Raw genomic sequence first — 15,081 nt, forward strand, 5'->3', positions numbered from 1 at the left:
CATATAGGTATAAAAGACCAGGGAGTAGAGAAAAAGATGAGAGAGAGACAGAGTGAAGCTATTTGTATTCTAAGTAAATGAGCAGTAAGTGTAAACTGGGCTGGAAGGGGAGAGAAGGATCACATATTGCTGCTGAGAAGTTTGGCTGGATTTTGTTAAGAAGAGGAAGCCAGTAAAAAAACAACGGAGTGACCAAAGTGGAAATAATCTGATCAGAGAGAGAAGGACGATCATATGCTTTGCTTTCCAGGCTGACAGAGGTTTTGGGTTGATTTTTAGCAGTTCATATTTTAAAGAGTCTCTCTTTTTCTTTTTCTCAGATTATGTCTACTTCGAAAATTCTTCAAGTAACCCTTATTTGATACGAAGAATAGAAGAGCTCAATAAGGTAAACATTTTTTTCCCATCAAGTCTTTGAAGTTAATTGAACTTATGATCTGTTTGATTTGATTAAAATCAAAACAATTCTTTAGCAGTTCACTGGTAATTAGAAGCTTAAAAATACTTTTGTTCTCTGATAATTTTCTGGAATGCTTTAAGACCTTTTGTTCTCCTTTGGTATGAAAGGACTGAATGTCAATGGCAGGTCATTCTCAAGGTGATTATGCCCACCTTTAGGGCAGGAGATTTCTGAGGTTCTTCAGTTCCATGCCAGGATCGTGGAAGATGAAGATAATATAACAGTTTGCCTAGAGGATAGAGAGCTTTAGTTTGATCTTTCTTGGGGGAGACTCTTGGTCAACAGAAAGGTTTGTCACTATTATCTGCTTCCTCAGACTTTATCTTTGCTGGTTGTCCTTTGGGCCTGTGCATTATTTCATCTGCCAAATTCCCTTTCAATGGATCCAGAAGGGTGATGGTTTGTATGTGGGAAGGCAGCTGAAGTTCTCAGTGCTGAACTTTGACCTAGCTGAGGAAGCTGTTCTGAAGCCATTGGCTTTAGTGTCCTAAACATGCCACTTTGCCGGGTTTAATACCAGTGTTGTTGCAGCCCGTACAGAAGGTTTGGATTTGAATTTTCATTAGCTGACTAAAATTAAGTATTTTTCTTCAGCAACCAGTGATGGAAAAGCATGTAGTTCTAAAAGAGTTACTTGGAATAGAAAATGTATCAATTTGATGACAAATAAAGAATCTGAAGGTAATGACATCCTTGTAAACCCTTCTTTCTTTTTTTTAGTGGAGGTCTTTTACAGAAATACCTTCTCTCTTCCCTTAAAGAAACTCGAGTGAGTTCTTAAAATGTTCCCAGTGGATCCTTAGCCACGAGGTATCACCAGCTGTGCTCCACTTGTCACAGGGTGCAGATTTGTCAAGCACTTCCTAGAAAGCATTGTTTTCCCCTCTTATTTTTCCTCTTCATTCTTCCCTGTACCTTTAAAGAAATGAACTTTCAGCCTGGATCTCCCATCTTGGTGCAACTCTTGCCTGAGCTGTAATTTCACTGACCTACTCTTTGAAATGGGTCTTTCAGTTTGAAATTAATCCTATATCTTGTCCTGCCTTTTTTCACTGAGTGCAAATGAAACCTGGATAATTAAATAAATCAGATAAATTTACATTGTAGCTGTCTGTTTTAAGAAGATGGCTCCTGCATTTTTATTTTAGTTCCTCAAAATTTGAAAGTTCTGACATATTTAACAGAAAATTGTAGAAAGTCTGCATGCTCTGTCCTAAAAACTGTTATTCTGCAAGGGAAATACTTGTGCATTTATGTGTTGTCTGGTTGTTTTTTCTTTGTGGTAGGAAAACTGGTCTTATAACAGTTGAAACTTTTCCTTCATTCACATCTTAGAAACAAGCATGCACAGGAATTTTTGTTTCCTTGTGGACACTACCCTTTTTGGACACTTCCCAGCATGGAATTTCTGTTTTAGTCTTCTAGTTTCTGAAACTGTGCCTTCATTATGATTTTCCAAGTCTCTTGAGCAGTAGGATACAATTCTTAAGCTACATTTTCATTATTTGATTTATTTTAGAGATTAGTAAATTGTCTGGTGCTGTTACAAACCAGGAGGTTTATTTCCCCATGAGCTTGTAAAAAGCCAGTTTCACAGTTTAGCAAGTGCCATCTTACAAGTAGTTGATCACCTGTGTAATATTAAGAGTTTAAAGAAAACAATCTTTCAAAAATTCAGACCTTTTTTGTGTGTTGTCACCAGTGTAGAGTTTATTGCCTGATCCAGCTTCCTTGGTTCTCCTTCTGGAATGACTTTTTTTTTTTTGTTTTTTGTACGTTGGTCATTGTTTAGCTTAGCAGTGCTGTCAGATAAAGAAAACCTTACTTGATTTCTTTTGTGAAAATAATAATGGCCTGGTTCTTTCTTGCTTTCCTACTACCCTGCAGAGTTTGGAGGACAGTCTAGATCAGAATTCTGTTGTTGTATTTCACGGTTTTTTATTAGGATTTTAAAGATGCATTTGAATTCCACTTAATGTAGGCATCACCTCAATAGTAGCAAAGTGGCTTTTTAATATGTTGTAATTGCAGGTAAGTGTGTTTGGGTTTTTTTTTTTTACCCCTTGAAACGTCTTTAACCTAAAAATGGTGATCCCACAGAAACAATTAGGAGGGAAGGGCCAAACTACCTGGAATTTCCCTACCCTGCAACAGATCGTGCTGGAGTTTGTGTGTTAAATAACACAACCTGCAGATGTAGGCTAAAAGTAGATGCCGTTGTAGCTCCTGTGCAAAATTCCAAATTATTTCTGCAGTTTCTAGTTAGTGTGTACAGTTCTGCTCTTGATTAGTGGTCAATTTTTTTCTTTTTTTTTTCCCCCTGTTTCAGACTGCCAATGGAAACGTGGAAGCAAAGGTGGTGTGTTTCTACAGAAGGAGGGACATATCAAGTACACTTATTGTATTGGCAGACAAACATGCAAGTAAGCTTGTTTGTGTTCAAATTAAATTGCTTCTATGCAAAATTGTCAAACTTGGATATGACTTTGATATTTGAATTCAAGTATCAGTCTTGCTATTCATAAATGTCTTCTTTCAGCAATTTGCATTACTTATTCGTCTGACTTCTCTGTCTTTCTACTTGCCCCCCCCTTTTGTTATTTTTTGTTTTTCCTTTCCCCTTTCCTTACACCTTTTAAAACCTCGTTTGTGTATAGTTTGATTATGGGGGGACAAGACAAAAGTTTTCAGTTAGAGCTGAGTAAAGGCATCATCTTATTTGCTCCAGAGAAGTGAATTTTTTAATTTTTGGAATGAGAAGGGAGTATTCTCCCTGTCTCATGTTTCTTCTCATGAATTACTTGGTTTGGTTTGTAGATTAACAAAACCCCTCAAACATTCTTTATAAGTAAATCAAATAGACTGATCAGAGGAAACTCACTTGAAACGTGGCCAGCTTGAAACCTGACTAACAGGATTTCTCTTTAAATTTCAATATTAGTATTTTTTGTAGTGACATAGCTTTTGTCTGAACATGTTCAGTAAATACACTTCAAAAGCAGAGAATTTTAGGATCTCCTATCACTGTTTTGAATATTTCAAGTCCTTTTGTTCAGAAAAGAAGTGTCTATGCTGAGAGGAGACTTGAAATTTAGAACTTTTTTTTTGAGTATTATGTTCTGATTTTTAAAAAAAGCATGAAAATATCATAAAATTCAAAGGGTTATTCATGCTACCTTACATCAGCCTCCCTTGAGTGTATACACTGTGTAACTAATTTCTTGGGGGTTTTTTTAAATTTTTTTTTCTTATTTTACAGAATGTTGTGTTATGTAGGCGTGTAGTCCTCTCCCAGGATGATCAGAGGCATGTGGGACACCTAGCTGAGTAAAGGTGGAAGCTTATTTCTAAACAAGAATTTAATGCTACAATTCTTTTTCAATTATAGAAACAGTTTTAAAACAGAGCAACATATTTACATGACGTTTGGCACTTTATGTGAGGTGCTTCCAGCCTGCTTGACTCCATTCCAATTGCCAGGGAGAATTAGATTTAGGTTTATTACACCTTCCTCTGCCAGTTCAACGTCCCTCTTGCCCCATCCTTGCAAGGTGATGGATACAGTACTAATATAACACTTTCCAAAACAGACATATTGAAAGGGAGAAAAAGACTGAGCGGGTGGAGTTACAAAACTGTTTTTTCCTGTAAGTAGAGGAGTGTGTGAGATGTAGCTGTTCAGATTGCTTAAAATTTAGCAAAAAGCATGGACAGCCATATGAATCCTTGTAATTCAGGGCACGTGCATAAATGAAATCAGATATGGGCATGTGAGAATTATGATTTAGCTGGCAAGCATTATTGTCTTTTAATGTGCTGCTTGGTGTATATATGAATAGAGTGATGTATATGTAATACAGATCTTACATAGTTTTACTGCATGGGGATTGATTAAATCAGATATTCAGTTTTAACAATGAATATGATATCTTGCTGTGTTCTCACTACTGTAATGCCATTGGGGAAAACATGCAGCAAAACTAGTCCCTTCTAATAAATTTGAGTATTTTCTGTTGTAGATTGGAGCCTGTCCAAATAATTCCTCCATTGCTGCCATACCTTGAAGAAAAGGTCATGAGGCATTGAGATGGGGTTTGGCTGCGTGGCAGAATTGTGGTGGCAGGCAAAGCTTTTTTGATATCTCTTCAATACAGTAATACTTATGTTGTCTGAGAAACCTGAAGCTTAATAGGAGCTTCACCATAAACAACGTGACTATTGATTCCTTCATCTGTGTCTCACTTCACTAGATTTAGTAAAGGAAGCAGGTAGGAAGGATTCACAGAAACGCGTGTCTGAGACTGGCAATGAAACATATTTGAACCCATAAAAATGCTCTTTGAATCTGCAAAGGCTGATTTTTCTTTGTGATTAGAAACTTAAATGGTTTTTTTTTAATGCAAACAGATAATTCATTGTTCATGTTCATATGTGTTTGAAAGATGGGAAAATTCTTCTATAGCACAATCGTATTAATGGAGCCACCAGAGACAACTGAGGCTGCCTCTTAGGGTAAATTTCATTAGTAACTAACATTTTCTCCAGTATGTTTCTTTCTGGTGCAGAATAAAATTGCTACTCAATGACTTCCATTTATTTAGATAGATGTGCTGTTCTGTGGTTTCCGTTCTTCCTAAGGAGGGAGAAGAGAGTAAAATGAAGCTTTTGGACAGCCATTAGTTCTTTACTCTGAAAAAAATATCTACATCTTGCATGATATAATGAAATTAAATTTTGTGGATGTTAAGATTCTAGTACAGATACTCCACACTGTCACTGACTTTGAATTCATTTCCATAAAGTCTCCTGTTGCCTCATTTTGATGCATTTGCAGTAGATGTACGTATCTGCATCGCTGATCTTTTAACTGCCTTTGTTCAGCTGATTAATGGAGCTTTCTGACTGCAGACATTTCTGGATTCACACAGTCTTCTGTTTAAGATGCCTTTATTTCAGACCTACTGTTGAGATCAGTGCAGTGAGAGAGCCAAGTAATGAGAAGATACGGCCAGAACGTGAATGGAAAAATTATATATATATATTACCCTTCCAATAAAGGAGGGAAAAAGGTGTGATTGTGAAATGAATGTTTTGAAGTTTAAAACAAAAAAAGCCACTTTAGCTTGTATGATCCATCAGATATCTAAAGCAGACAAGTCTGAAATGTTGTCTTTTCTCATAAGTCTTTACACAGAGAAATGGATTGGAAGCACCTTATTCTGTAATTGGTGGCTGTAAATTAACACCTGATGTATGCAACCTGATTCTTGGATTTGATCTGTGATCTTACTATTTTTATCATATGATATAAAGCTTATCTGGGCTGTCCTTTAAATCTTTCAGCCTCATAATGTCTTCCATACATCGTTAGCAGTTTTTGTTCATAAGCCTTTTTAATCACCTCGCAAATTATTGTAGGGAATTTCTCCACCTGTTTCTGAAATGAACCTGCTTCACCAGTAGGAAACTGTTTAATGTTCTTGCCCAGAGACTTCATAGTGGTTTAAGAGAGATACTGTATGCAAAGAAGATTGCAGGCAGGACTTGATAGAAGAGAAATGGGAAGGATACTTTACTCCTCAAGCTGCTGTTGGGTGCTGTCACTACATACTTTCTCTATATGTCTTATATAATTTTTTATAATCAAGTTAATATTTTCAGCAGCAGGAATACAATTTCCTACCCTCTCTTCTAATGATCCGCCCCCATCCATGTCTGGATACTTGTGGGTTGCCTTAGGACACAGTTTTCACTTCATAAAAATGTTTGTCCCGATTTGCAAAGCAATGAGTGACCAGTTGGAGAACTGAGTGGTTAGTGCTGGCTGGTTTGGCAGATTTGTAGTTGGTTTTCAGCAGCTGATGTTTGGGTGCCAGGCACACATAGCAGAATGGTTTGGCAAGTGCCAAAGCTTCTGAAAATAAATGTCTTGTAGTGGTTAAATGTCATTGCTCATTCAGTCCATGAGTTGCATGATACCTGCATGCCTAAACAGGTAAGGAGTCTATTGAGAATTTTTTTTTACATTTTAGATAACACCAATCTAAATAAAGTTTGACCATAGCTTCACAATTTTTATTTTATTTCTTCCATTTTATTCCCCCTTTCCATTTTTTCCCAACACCACACTTGCAGATTTAAGAGGAGTCAAATTCACATATCCACTAATGACACTTTGGCTCTGTTGTTACTGGGAGGAGGAAACTGTGGTTTTTCTCTTTGGGAGCAGTGCAGGAAGGGAAGATACAATAAGCATCCAAAATAGTGTCTGTTTTGCAACCATGGCCACTATTACAGGTAGCAAAGATGATGACAAGGAATATACGGCAGGAATCCTAGTGGGATGTCTTAATGATGTGGCAAACTCCTTCTGAAGTGTCAAGGTATAAGGATTTTTAGTTGTTTATACTTTCATTATGTTTTCTGTAGCTACAAATCAATATCTGGTTTTTGGTAGAGAGAAAATAAATAAGGCTAAGGCTTCATACAGACCATTTGAAACTGAACCTGGAAGAAAGAAACCGGTGTTGTATTGTTCATTTATTCAAGTGCAGCATTTCTTTAATTTCTTTCTAAGGTCCTTAGATGAAATGTTAGAGCAGCAAGAGTTACAACTTCCTTTGCTGCTGAAGGAGCTGTTATGCAGGTCACCAGCGCTGGCTTTACTGTGTTTCCCAATGTTTTGGCTCCACTCTTTTCCCTTACATTATTTTGTTAGTGATAACCTTGTTAACTAATTCTTCTGTTACTACAGACTGTCTCCCTAGTTGGACAGCCTGGTGTGCTCTCTAAACCTAATTTCTGTATCTTGTTTGCCTTTGTGCATTTCTGAATTCTGTCATGTAGCTGCTTGTAAAACACCCAGAATGCAGAGAAAGGGCTGATGCTTTCTACCTCTGATGTTGTTGAGAGCCCAATCTGATCTATGGCAAATTGCTATTCTTTCTAGTGTCTAGCAAATATTGATGTTTAATTTCACATCTCACACACCCAGTCATTTTAAATTACAATTACTGCCTCTTGGGTTTCTCCTGCCAACTCAAAGTTTACTCTTCCTAATTATTTTCCCCATATATGTTAGCTTTCACATGAGTCTTGCTGTTTGTGCCCAGTCTGTCTGTCTCTTGTTCCTGATATAAGGCATCTTCAAGCTTTGTTAATGTGCTATTAATGATTCTGTCATCAAATATCAAATAATACTTAATCTAATATGCTCCTTGCAGCATTCCACTGGCTGTTTCTGCATAGCTGATATATTACTGTTTGTATTAAGGTTAAATGTGTAGTTTCAAATCTGCACAAGCACATCTATCAAACAGAGAGATTAATTTTGAAGTAAGGCTTTAGGAGAGCATTGAAGTCCCAATATACTGTACCTCCTGTATTCCCATAATTCCCATAGCACTTACTCTACAGTACTGTCAAAATGCAGGCAAGTCTTTCTGAAAAGATTTCTTGGATATTTTATAAATATATATATATATATGTTTTTAAAGACTATGGTTCTTCTCATAGGCCACCATTCTTGAGGATGGAGTCTGCTTCACTTTGAGTGTGAGTGGGTGAGCTGTAGGAAGGTGAAATGCAGATGTGTCAGACAGACTTGACCTGGAGCTGTGGCTGGGACAGACCCTGTTGTGGTTTATACTCTGATTTAATAAACCTTTACTGTCTGTGCAGAGGTGGTGATGTGATGTCAGTGGGGTGTGAGGTGGTATTGGTTAGTTTTTGTCAAGGTGCTTTTGCATGACTTCAGTGAGGTAGAGGTTCCTGTCCTGGATCCAGTCCTGTGTTCTCTCCTCCCTCCCTTGGTTCCAAATGCATTTACCAGTTTCATTCTTTTCAGTGCTAAATCATGCCTGTGGAAAAGGAGAGAAGATTCTTGTGTAGATTTGTTTGTTTGTTATTTCTTGGAATGTTCTTACCTCTGTCTCTCTGACAGTTTTGCCTCTGTGTGTGTGGGGAGTTGTTTGTTACCTGTAGAAACTCCTGTCTGTTTTTAAGAAAAAATGTATTGTGCTTTTTGATTTTTAAAAGGTTGTGCATAGCAGAGCTGGAGTAAGAACAACATGTGTGCTTCCCCCCACCTGTATGTTATTACAAAAGCTAGACACATAAATAAAACACTAGTTGAAAGGCAAGCCTACCTGAAGGGGTGCAGTTCCTGGGATTAGCTTGGTTGTGCTGGTGCTTTTGTTTTGTTTGTGGATTTGACTGGCACGCAGCAGTTGACACACTTTCTGGAAAAATGTAATTTTTAAAAGCTCTAGGCTATCAAATATACTGAAGATATTAAGTATTTTAGGTTGCTCCTTATAGTGTTTTCCCTGCATTACACAGGGCACTGCTGTAATTCTCCAAAGCTGTTTTAAGTACAGGCATGAACTGCCTTTTCATTTGTGCATCCTTCAGTTTTCAGGAAAGCAAGCTTGGAACTTGCTGACTTGTTTGTGGATTGCTGCTGGTGTATTTATAGTGCAGGATAGCAGGCACAATATTAATTTTCAACTAAAACAGAATCCACTTCAGTAAATAAATTGCAGACCCATGAAACTGTGGCACAAATGTAAATTTGGTGTTCCAGTTCCCAGGAAAATATTAAAACCTAAGTGCCTGCTGCTGTATGCTTAACAGCTTGTGTGCTGTAACAGCTATTGTATGTTGCAGTCTGTTTTAATTATGCTACTATTTTTTTTTCCTTCCTTGCTGGAACAGCCTACCTGAGGGGCAAATAAACCACAGGTCTTTTTTCAGGACAGTAAAACAGTGATAAATTGTGGGGAACCTGTAGGGTACATAATTTTCTGTCACCCCCTTTGGCATAATGTTGGCCTATTTAAAACTAAATGCAATTTTAGTGTGTTATAAAATAGAGATCTCTCATTTCTGTTTGCTTTATTTTTTTTGATAACTATAAGGATTATGGTTAACTAATCTTAAGGGTATGTAAATCATAACTGTACCTGTGTGTGTTTCTGACTAGCAATGTTTCTTGGCAACAACTGTTGAATTAAGCTGCAGGCAAAAATCTGCTCTTTGAGAGTAATGCTGCTGTAAAATTAGAGTTTTACAATTCATGTATGAGGCTTTACAGCTCATTCTACTACAGTCTGGGAAACCTTTCCCATGGTTTTGCAAAATACAGTAACTACCTTAATTTCTTAGAGAAGGAAAAGTCTGATATCTTCTTTCTCAGTTCATCATGGAGGACCTTTGCAGCTTTTTTCAATGAGTATTTTGCCTTTTACAGCTTTATTTTGCATAACTGGCAGGATACTTGCTAATGAACACAAAACATACAATTTATTTCTTACAAGAAAGATACCTGGAGATGTTTTGGATCAGTTGTGTATCGGTGTGGATGTGATTTCATGTATTTACTTGGGCATACATTTAAGAACTGGTTGGATGGAAATTGGATGCCTTGAAGCCAGACATGGTGTATCCTGACTGTTGAAATGCTAGAGTGTTGCAGTTGAATGTGTGTGGTGGTGTGGTAGGGTAGAGTGGCAAGACTGGCCTTAGGCACTTGGTTACATTCCAGTTAATCTTGTAGCTGTGATCTATTGCCTGTGGTTGGAGTGAGGAGAATAAAATATATTCATTAAATAAACTACCCTTTTCAATGGGCATTTCCTGCAGATGCTGTTGAGGTCAGGATGGGACAGTGTGATATCCTGAAAGAAGAGTAGGGTTTAAGAGAACTGATGCCTGGAAAAGAGGAAAGACTTCACTTTTATTGCCTCATGCAAAGTGTGTCAACTTCTGCCTGATGAATCTGATGGGGCATTGGTGGTCTCAGAAAGCAGCTCTCTCCCCTCAGAACTTCTCTGTTGGTAGCAGATTTGTGACTTTCAGCTTGGTGAACCAGTGTGACTGTGTGAACCTGAGGTGATTTGATCCCAGTGGTGAATGAATAAATACGTTCTTCACAGGCATCATTTCAATTATGTAATTGTTCAGTTGGCTGAAACGTGAGAATTCAGATGAAGGTAGATTTAATCTGGTTGTTTATTATTTAGCAAAGGTTTTAGAGCAGCTCATCCCGATTGGCTCAGAATCAGTTCTTGCCCTGTTCTTGATGATCAATTTTGTCTCTTTATAACTAGGAGAAATGGAAGAAGAGATGGAAAATCCAGAAATGGTTGATTTACCAGAGAAACAGAAGCATCAGCTACGACATCGTGAGTTGTTTCTCTCACGACAGCTGGAATCTCTGCCGGCCACACACATTAGGTAATGACTGTTTTCTTCCATCTTATTCAAAAATCAAATAACATTGTTATTACTCAAGCATTCTTCAGTGTAAGATCAAGTTCTGTGTATAACTTCAGTAATACCATCTTGTGAATCACATGAGCATTTACGATGTTTTTTCATAAGATGTTTCTCTTTTTTTAGAGGCAAATGCAGCGTTACTCTGTTAAATGAGACAGAATCCCTTAAATCATATCTGGAACGGGAGGTAGGAGCCATTTTGTGTATTGTAAAGCTTGAACAGTTTATTCTGCCACAATTTAGGATTGGTGCCTTTTTACAGGTTTTCTAGAAAGAGGATGATTCTTTCATTTCTGCACGTACTGTGCCTTGACAGTGGGAAGCTCTAGGTCCCATACAGTTTGCATTCTGCTATAAAATTTTGGGGGTCCAGGGGCCAAACCTGGTGTTTACGCCCCTGTGACAATAAACTGCCTCTCCTTCTGTAAAGAGAGCCCAACTTGCTTCTTAGTGTGCCAGACTGAGGGTTCAAACCTGGAGGCTGATACCCCAACCAAGACAAGGTGGGAGATGCAGTAACTGTAGAAGGGGGAGCAATACAGCAAACCGTGTTTCTGTATATTTGCTTTATCCTGAAATCATACAGATTTATGTTAATATGCTTTAAGCTTGATCTTTGCCTCAGATTTGAGGAGCTTAGTTCCCTGTTCTTTGAGTTCACTGTTTAAAATACTTATCTGTAGTCCTTCATATGCCACCACAGACCACTTGAAAAACTGCTTGTCAGGTGATATCTGAGTCCTGCAGAAATTTACTCAATCTCTTTAAAGGTACCTCAAACCAACCACTTGAAACTGAATTGTCTTGCACAGTTAATCATCATTCAGAGTATAAACATTGGGGTTTACTTTTTCTAGGTATTTTGTTATATTAAAAATTGCTATTGTATTTTTTAAAAAATATATACCTTTAATTGTGGCCAGACCTCTGGCTGCTGGCTGTGTCAGACAGTCTTGGAATTTGACAATCTGGGAGCTTTACTTTGGGAGATTAGCAAAGAATTTCAGTATATTATTATTTGAATACATCTGCAAGCAAATAACTTGCATTTGAAAACTTTAAAAGGTTATACAAGAAAGGAAATCTTATAGGGGTGATGGTCATTCCTGGCTTTTAAGACAGGGAGAAAACAGGTCATTTTCTTGCAAGGAGCATATTGTAGTCTCTCTCGTAGCTGGGCTTTCTTTTTAAATGCTTTTTTAGCTTTCTTTAGTATTTATTTAAGCATAAGATTAATTTTAATCTGATACTTTAGTTTAAGAGAATTTTAAACAAAGCATAGGGATTAAGTAGTCGAGTTTCTCTTTGGAATGTGAAACCAAAAAAATCTTGGGTCTGCTGAAGGCGGCCAAATGGCAGCGCATCAAACAAGGGACGTTGTATTCAGCAGTGCTTGTAACCAGTTAGCAGCCTGGGATATGCCAGTTGGAAAGCAAAAGTTAATCAAACTGAAATCGGTTTAGATTTTCTAGTACCCAACTTTGAAGTCGTGTTTGCTCTCAATTGCTCCCCACGTGATTTTATTATCGCTGATGTTACAGGTGGGTATGCTGAGACAGAAGGGAGCTGCCTTCCTCTAATCGTGCAACTGCTCTGTTGCAGATGTAGGCACAAAAAGAGATTTTTTTTTTTTTTTCTTCCTTTTGAACTCTCAAAATGCAAGATGAGTGATGTGGGTTATTTTTAAAGCTGAGCAGGCACTTGGAAATTTCACAGAACGAGAGAGTTCCCTGAATGCGTCCTGTCACTTAGCATGGCATTTTGCTGTGGTGCAAAGTAGCTTGGACAAATGGTAAAAAAAAGCTCAGAACAAAAATGTGCTTGGGTGGAGGGTAAAGAGATTAGGAAAAGGAGATAGTTTGTTGCCTGATAAATTCCTAACACTGGATGGTATTGTTTTGAACTGTTTCTTCTTTCCCCATGCCTCCTGTTCTTATTCCATTCTTTGCTTTCAAAATGTTTCAGGACTGTTGTTCTGTTTTGTTTTGGTTTTTTTTTTTAACATGGCTGCTGTCAATAAAGCCTAAGCAGTTCCAGGGAATCTGTCATTTGATTTCTTAAATGTTATGACCAGTAAAAGTAGGCTTTCAGCCCAAGGGTGTCTGCCTTGAAGCAGGTTAAGCACACAAATTTTTAGCGAGATAGTAAGCATAGCAAAATTACATTTGTGTTATCTCTATTTTCTTCCTTCCACCCCTCTGTCATCTTTCTCAGGAAGATTGCCTTGTTACATTTGAAAAGCAGGCTGAAGGGGACCAGCATGGACTTTTTTATTGTGCCTGGTAAAACTGGATTTGTAGCAGGAGTGAGGAACAGGAAGAAAGAGGGGAAAAAAAAATAACTGGAAAACCTGAATTTTCTGTAGATACCAAATTCCCATGGAGATCAAGAGAAGGGCATAGCCAATTATGGCAAAAGCACTAGATTTTGCTATTCTGCAGGAAACTATTTTATATGTACCGTCTGTTTTACAGCTCTGCCTGAATATATCCAGACGCTTGTGTGAATTTGCCTGCTGAGCAGATGTCTGACATTTCTGTTCCTTTTGGTACCCCCCTAAAAATAAAATGTTCTCTAGTTAAAATATATGAAATACATGAAAGTAAGTTTGCAAGCTGTAATGAGCTAACCATTATTTCTATAGTGTACTTTCACTTTGGGCCTGTCTTTTTTTTTTTCTAGTTCTTCTGCCGTTTCTTAGTGGCTTTGGTTCTTGGCTGTAGCTTTGGGTAGCTTAGGGGCTTGGGTAGAGAAGCTCTAAGCATATGTATCTGTCTAACAGCTGGGAGATGTAGAAAGTCATGATTCAGTTTTAATTCTTGGCAGGTCATGTTAATTTTTCCGAACATGTTGGGTGTTTTCTGGAGTCTGAAATTAAAAGAGGAAACCCTTCTCTTTCTTGACTACTGCAGACTCAGCATACACAGTTGTGACAGCTCAGATGATCATGGAACATCTTGAACAGCTGTTCTTTTGTTGGGAACATCACTCTTGTAAAACCCTTGTGAAAAATTGTTCTTATCAAATAGTGGTGATCAAGAGTTCCCATGTGCTGTCGAGTACACAAGGATCTGGTTTGTTTCTTAGACCATGGTTTGCATTGGCACTAAACTGGCATTTATTAATGTTTTCAGAAATCCCACTCAGTTTGCAAGAATGAATTTCATATCTATGAGGGAAGATGGTAGTGGTATTTTATTATCTCTGGAGGTTGCAGTTTCTGTTGTATTCACACTTGAGCCCTCCAACTTTCATCTTTTCTCTGTTGAGGAGGTTCTGGTTGGGAAGAAGCTTTTAGTTCTTTTGTGGAACCTGCTTGATTTGAGACAAAACTGGATAAGATACAACAGGATGACCTGAGATTGGTAGAGAAGGATGGGGTTTATTATATATATGTATTAGAAAATTCATAGTGATAATCAATAAAAGAGAAGCAATAGGGCATCCAGCAGTCAAATACCATGGCAGAAAACCCCTCCACAATGTATGATTTTCCCTGGCCAAGAAAGACTGTAAAGAAATTGCCTGTTGAATAGGTCTTCCTTGGGGCCCACTGTGTTATACTACAGTGTTTGGGTTGCATATTTTCTGGGCAACTTGCCTCGAAAGCATTAATGCTGCACTGCATCTACTTTGTCCTGCAGTTAGGTATTTTAGAGCTGAAACAAATAAAACACTGTATTTATAACATGGAAACCTGTGAGACAAAAGCTTTTCTTACATTTTATTCATGCAATAATGCATTTTCAAAATATTGTAATGTCTTCAGCTTTGTGTATGTCAGGGAGCAAGAGACCCAGATTTCTTTACATAGCTGTAATATAAATGAGTTTTCATGTACTCTGAAGCTGCCTTCTGTCAGGAGGCTGATGTAATTTGACCCTAGTGCCTGTGGGAGTAGGAATCAATTTTGTCAAAAGTATCATTTATTTAGGATGCAACCAAATCCCCCCACTCCAAACCCAAATACAGACAACCCTTCCAGTTGAAGTTCAGTTCCTTTCCAGAATTTTTGCTATGTTACTGTGGAAATTCACAGCAATTTTTTTTTTTTGGCTGAGGAGGTTTTGTATGACAGATTGGGAGACTCTCTTTTCCTTTGCCACCTCTTCATATAGCTGAACAGGGCTTGAAACTGATGCTGGTTTTGTCCTAATTTTTGTTGCATGCTGTTGACACATACAAATATAGGGAAAGGGAAAATGAGGTGAGCATGAAATGAGATGTATTTAGAGAGAGTGCCTGCTAGTGACACAGAAATATGAGGAAAGGGAAAATGAGCCAGTAACCCAAAATGTAAAAAATGGCACATCACATGTCCTGTTTCTGTTCAGAAACATTTC

At 37.8% G+C, this 15,081-nt stretch overlaps 1 protein-coding gene across 5 annotated transcripts in view; it reads left to right on the top strand.

Annotated features, from left to right (window-relative positions):
• Positions 1–15,081, top strand: part of MTA1 (metastasis associated 1) — a 77,213-nt gene that overhangs the window by 14,885 nt on the left and 47,247 nt on the right. For all 5 annotated transcript variants that reach the window (XR_003530159.1, XM_027658424.1, XM_027658423.1 and 2 more), the window contains exons 2-5: positions 321–388; positions 2,790–2,883; positions 10,570–10,696; positions 10,862–10,925. Coding sequence is in view for 4 of the 5 variants with exons in the window: in XM_027658424.1 (XP_027514225.1) it covers positions 321–388; positions 2,790–2,883; positions 10,570–10,696; positions 10,862–10,925 (353 nt within the window). In the remaining variant the exon portion in view is untranslated. The remainder of the gene's footprint in view (positions 1–320; positions 389–2,789; positions 2,884–10,569; positions 10,697–10,861; positions 10,926–15,081) is intronic.

The sequence above is a fragment of the Corapipo altera genome, unplaced genomic scaffold (genome assembly GCF_003945725.1).
Source record: "Corapipo altera isolate COAL_440 unplaced genomic scaffold, ASM394572v1 79, whole genome shotgun sequence".
NCBI lineage: Eukaryota > Metazoa > Chordata > Aves > Passeriformes > Pipridae > Corapipo > Corapipo altera.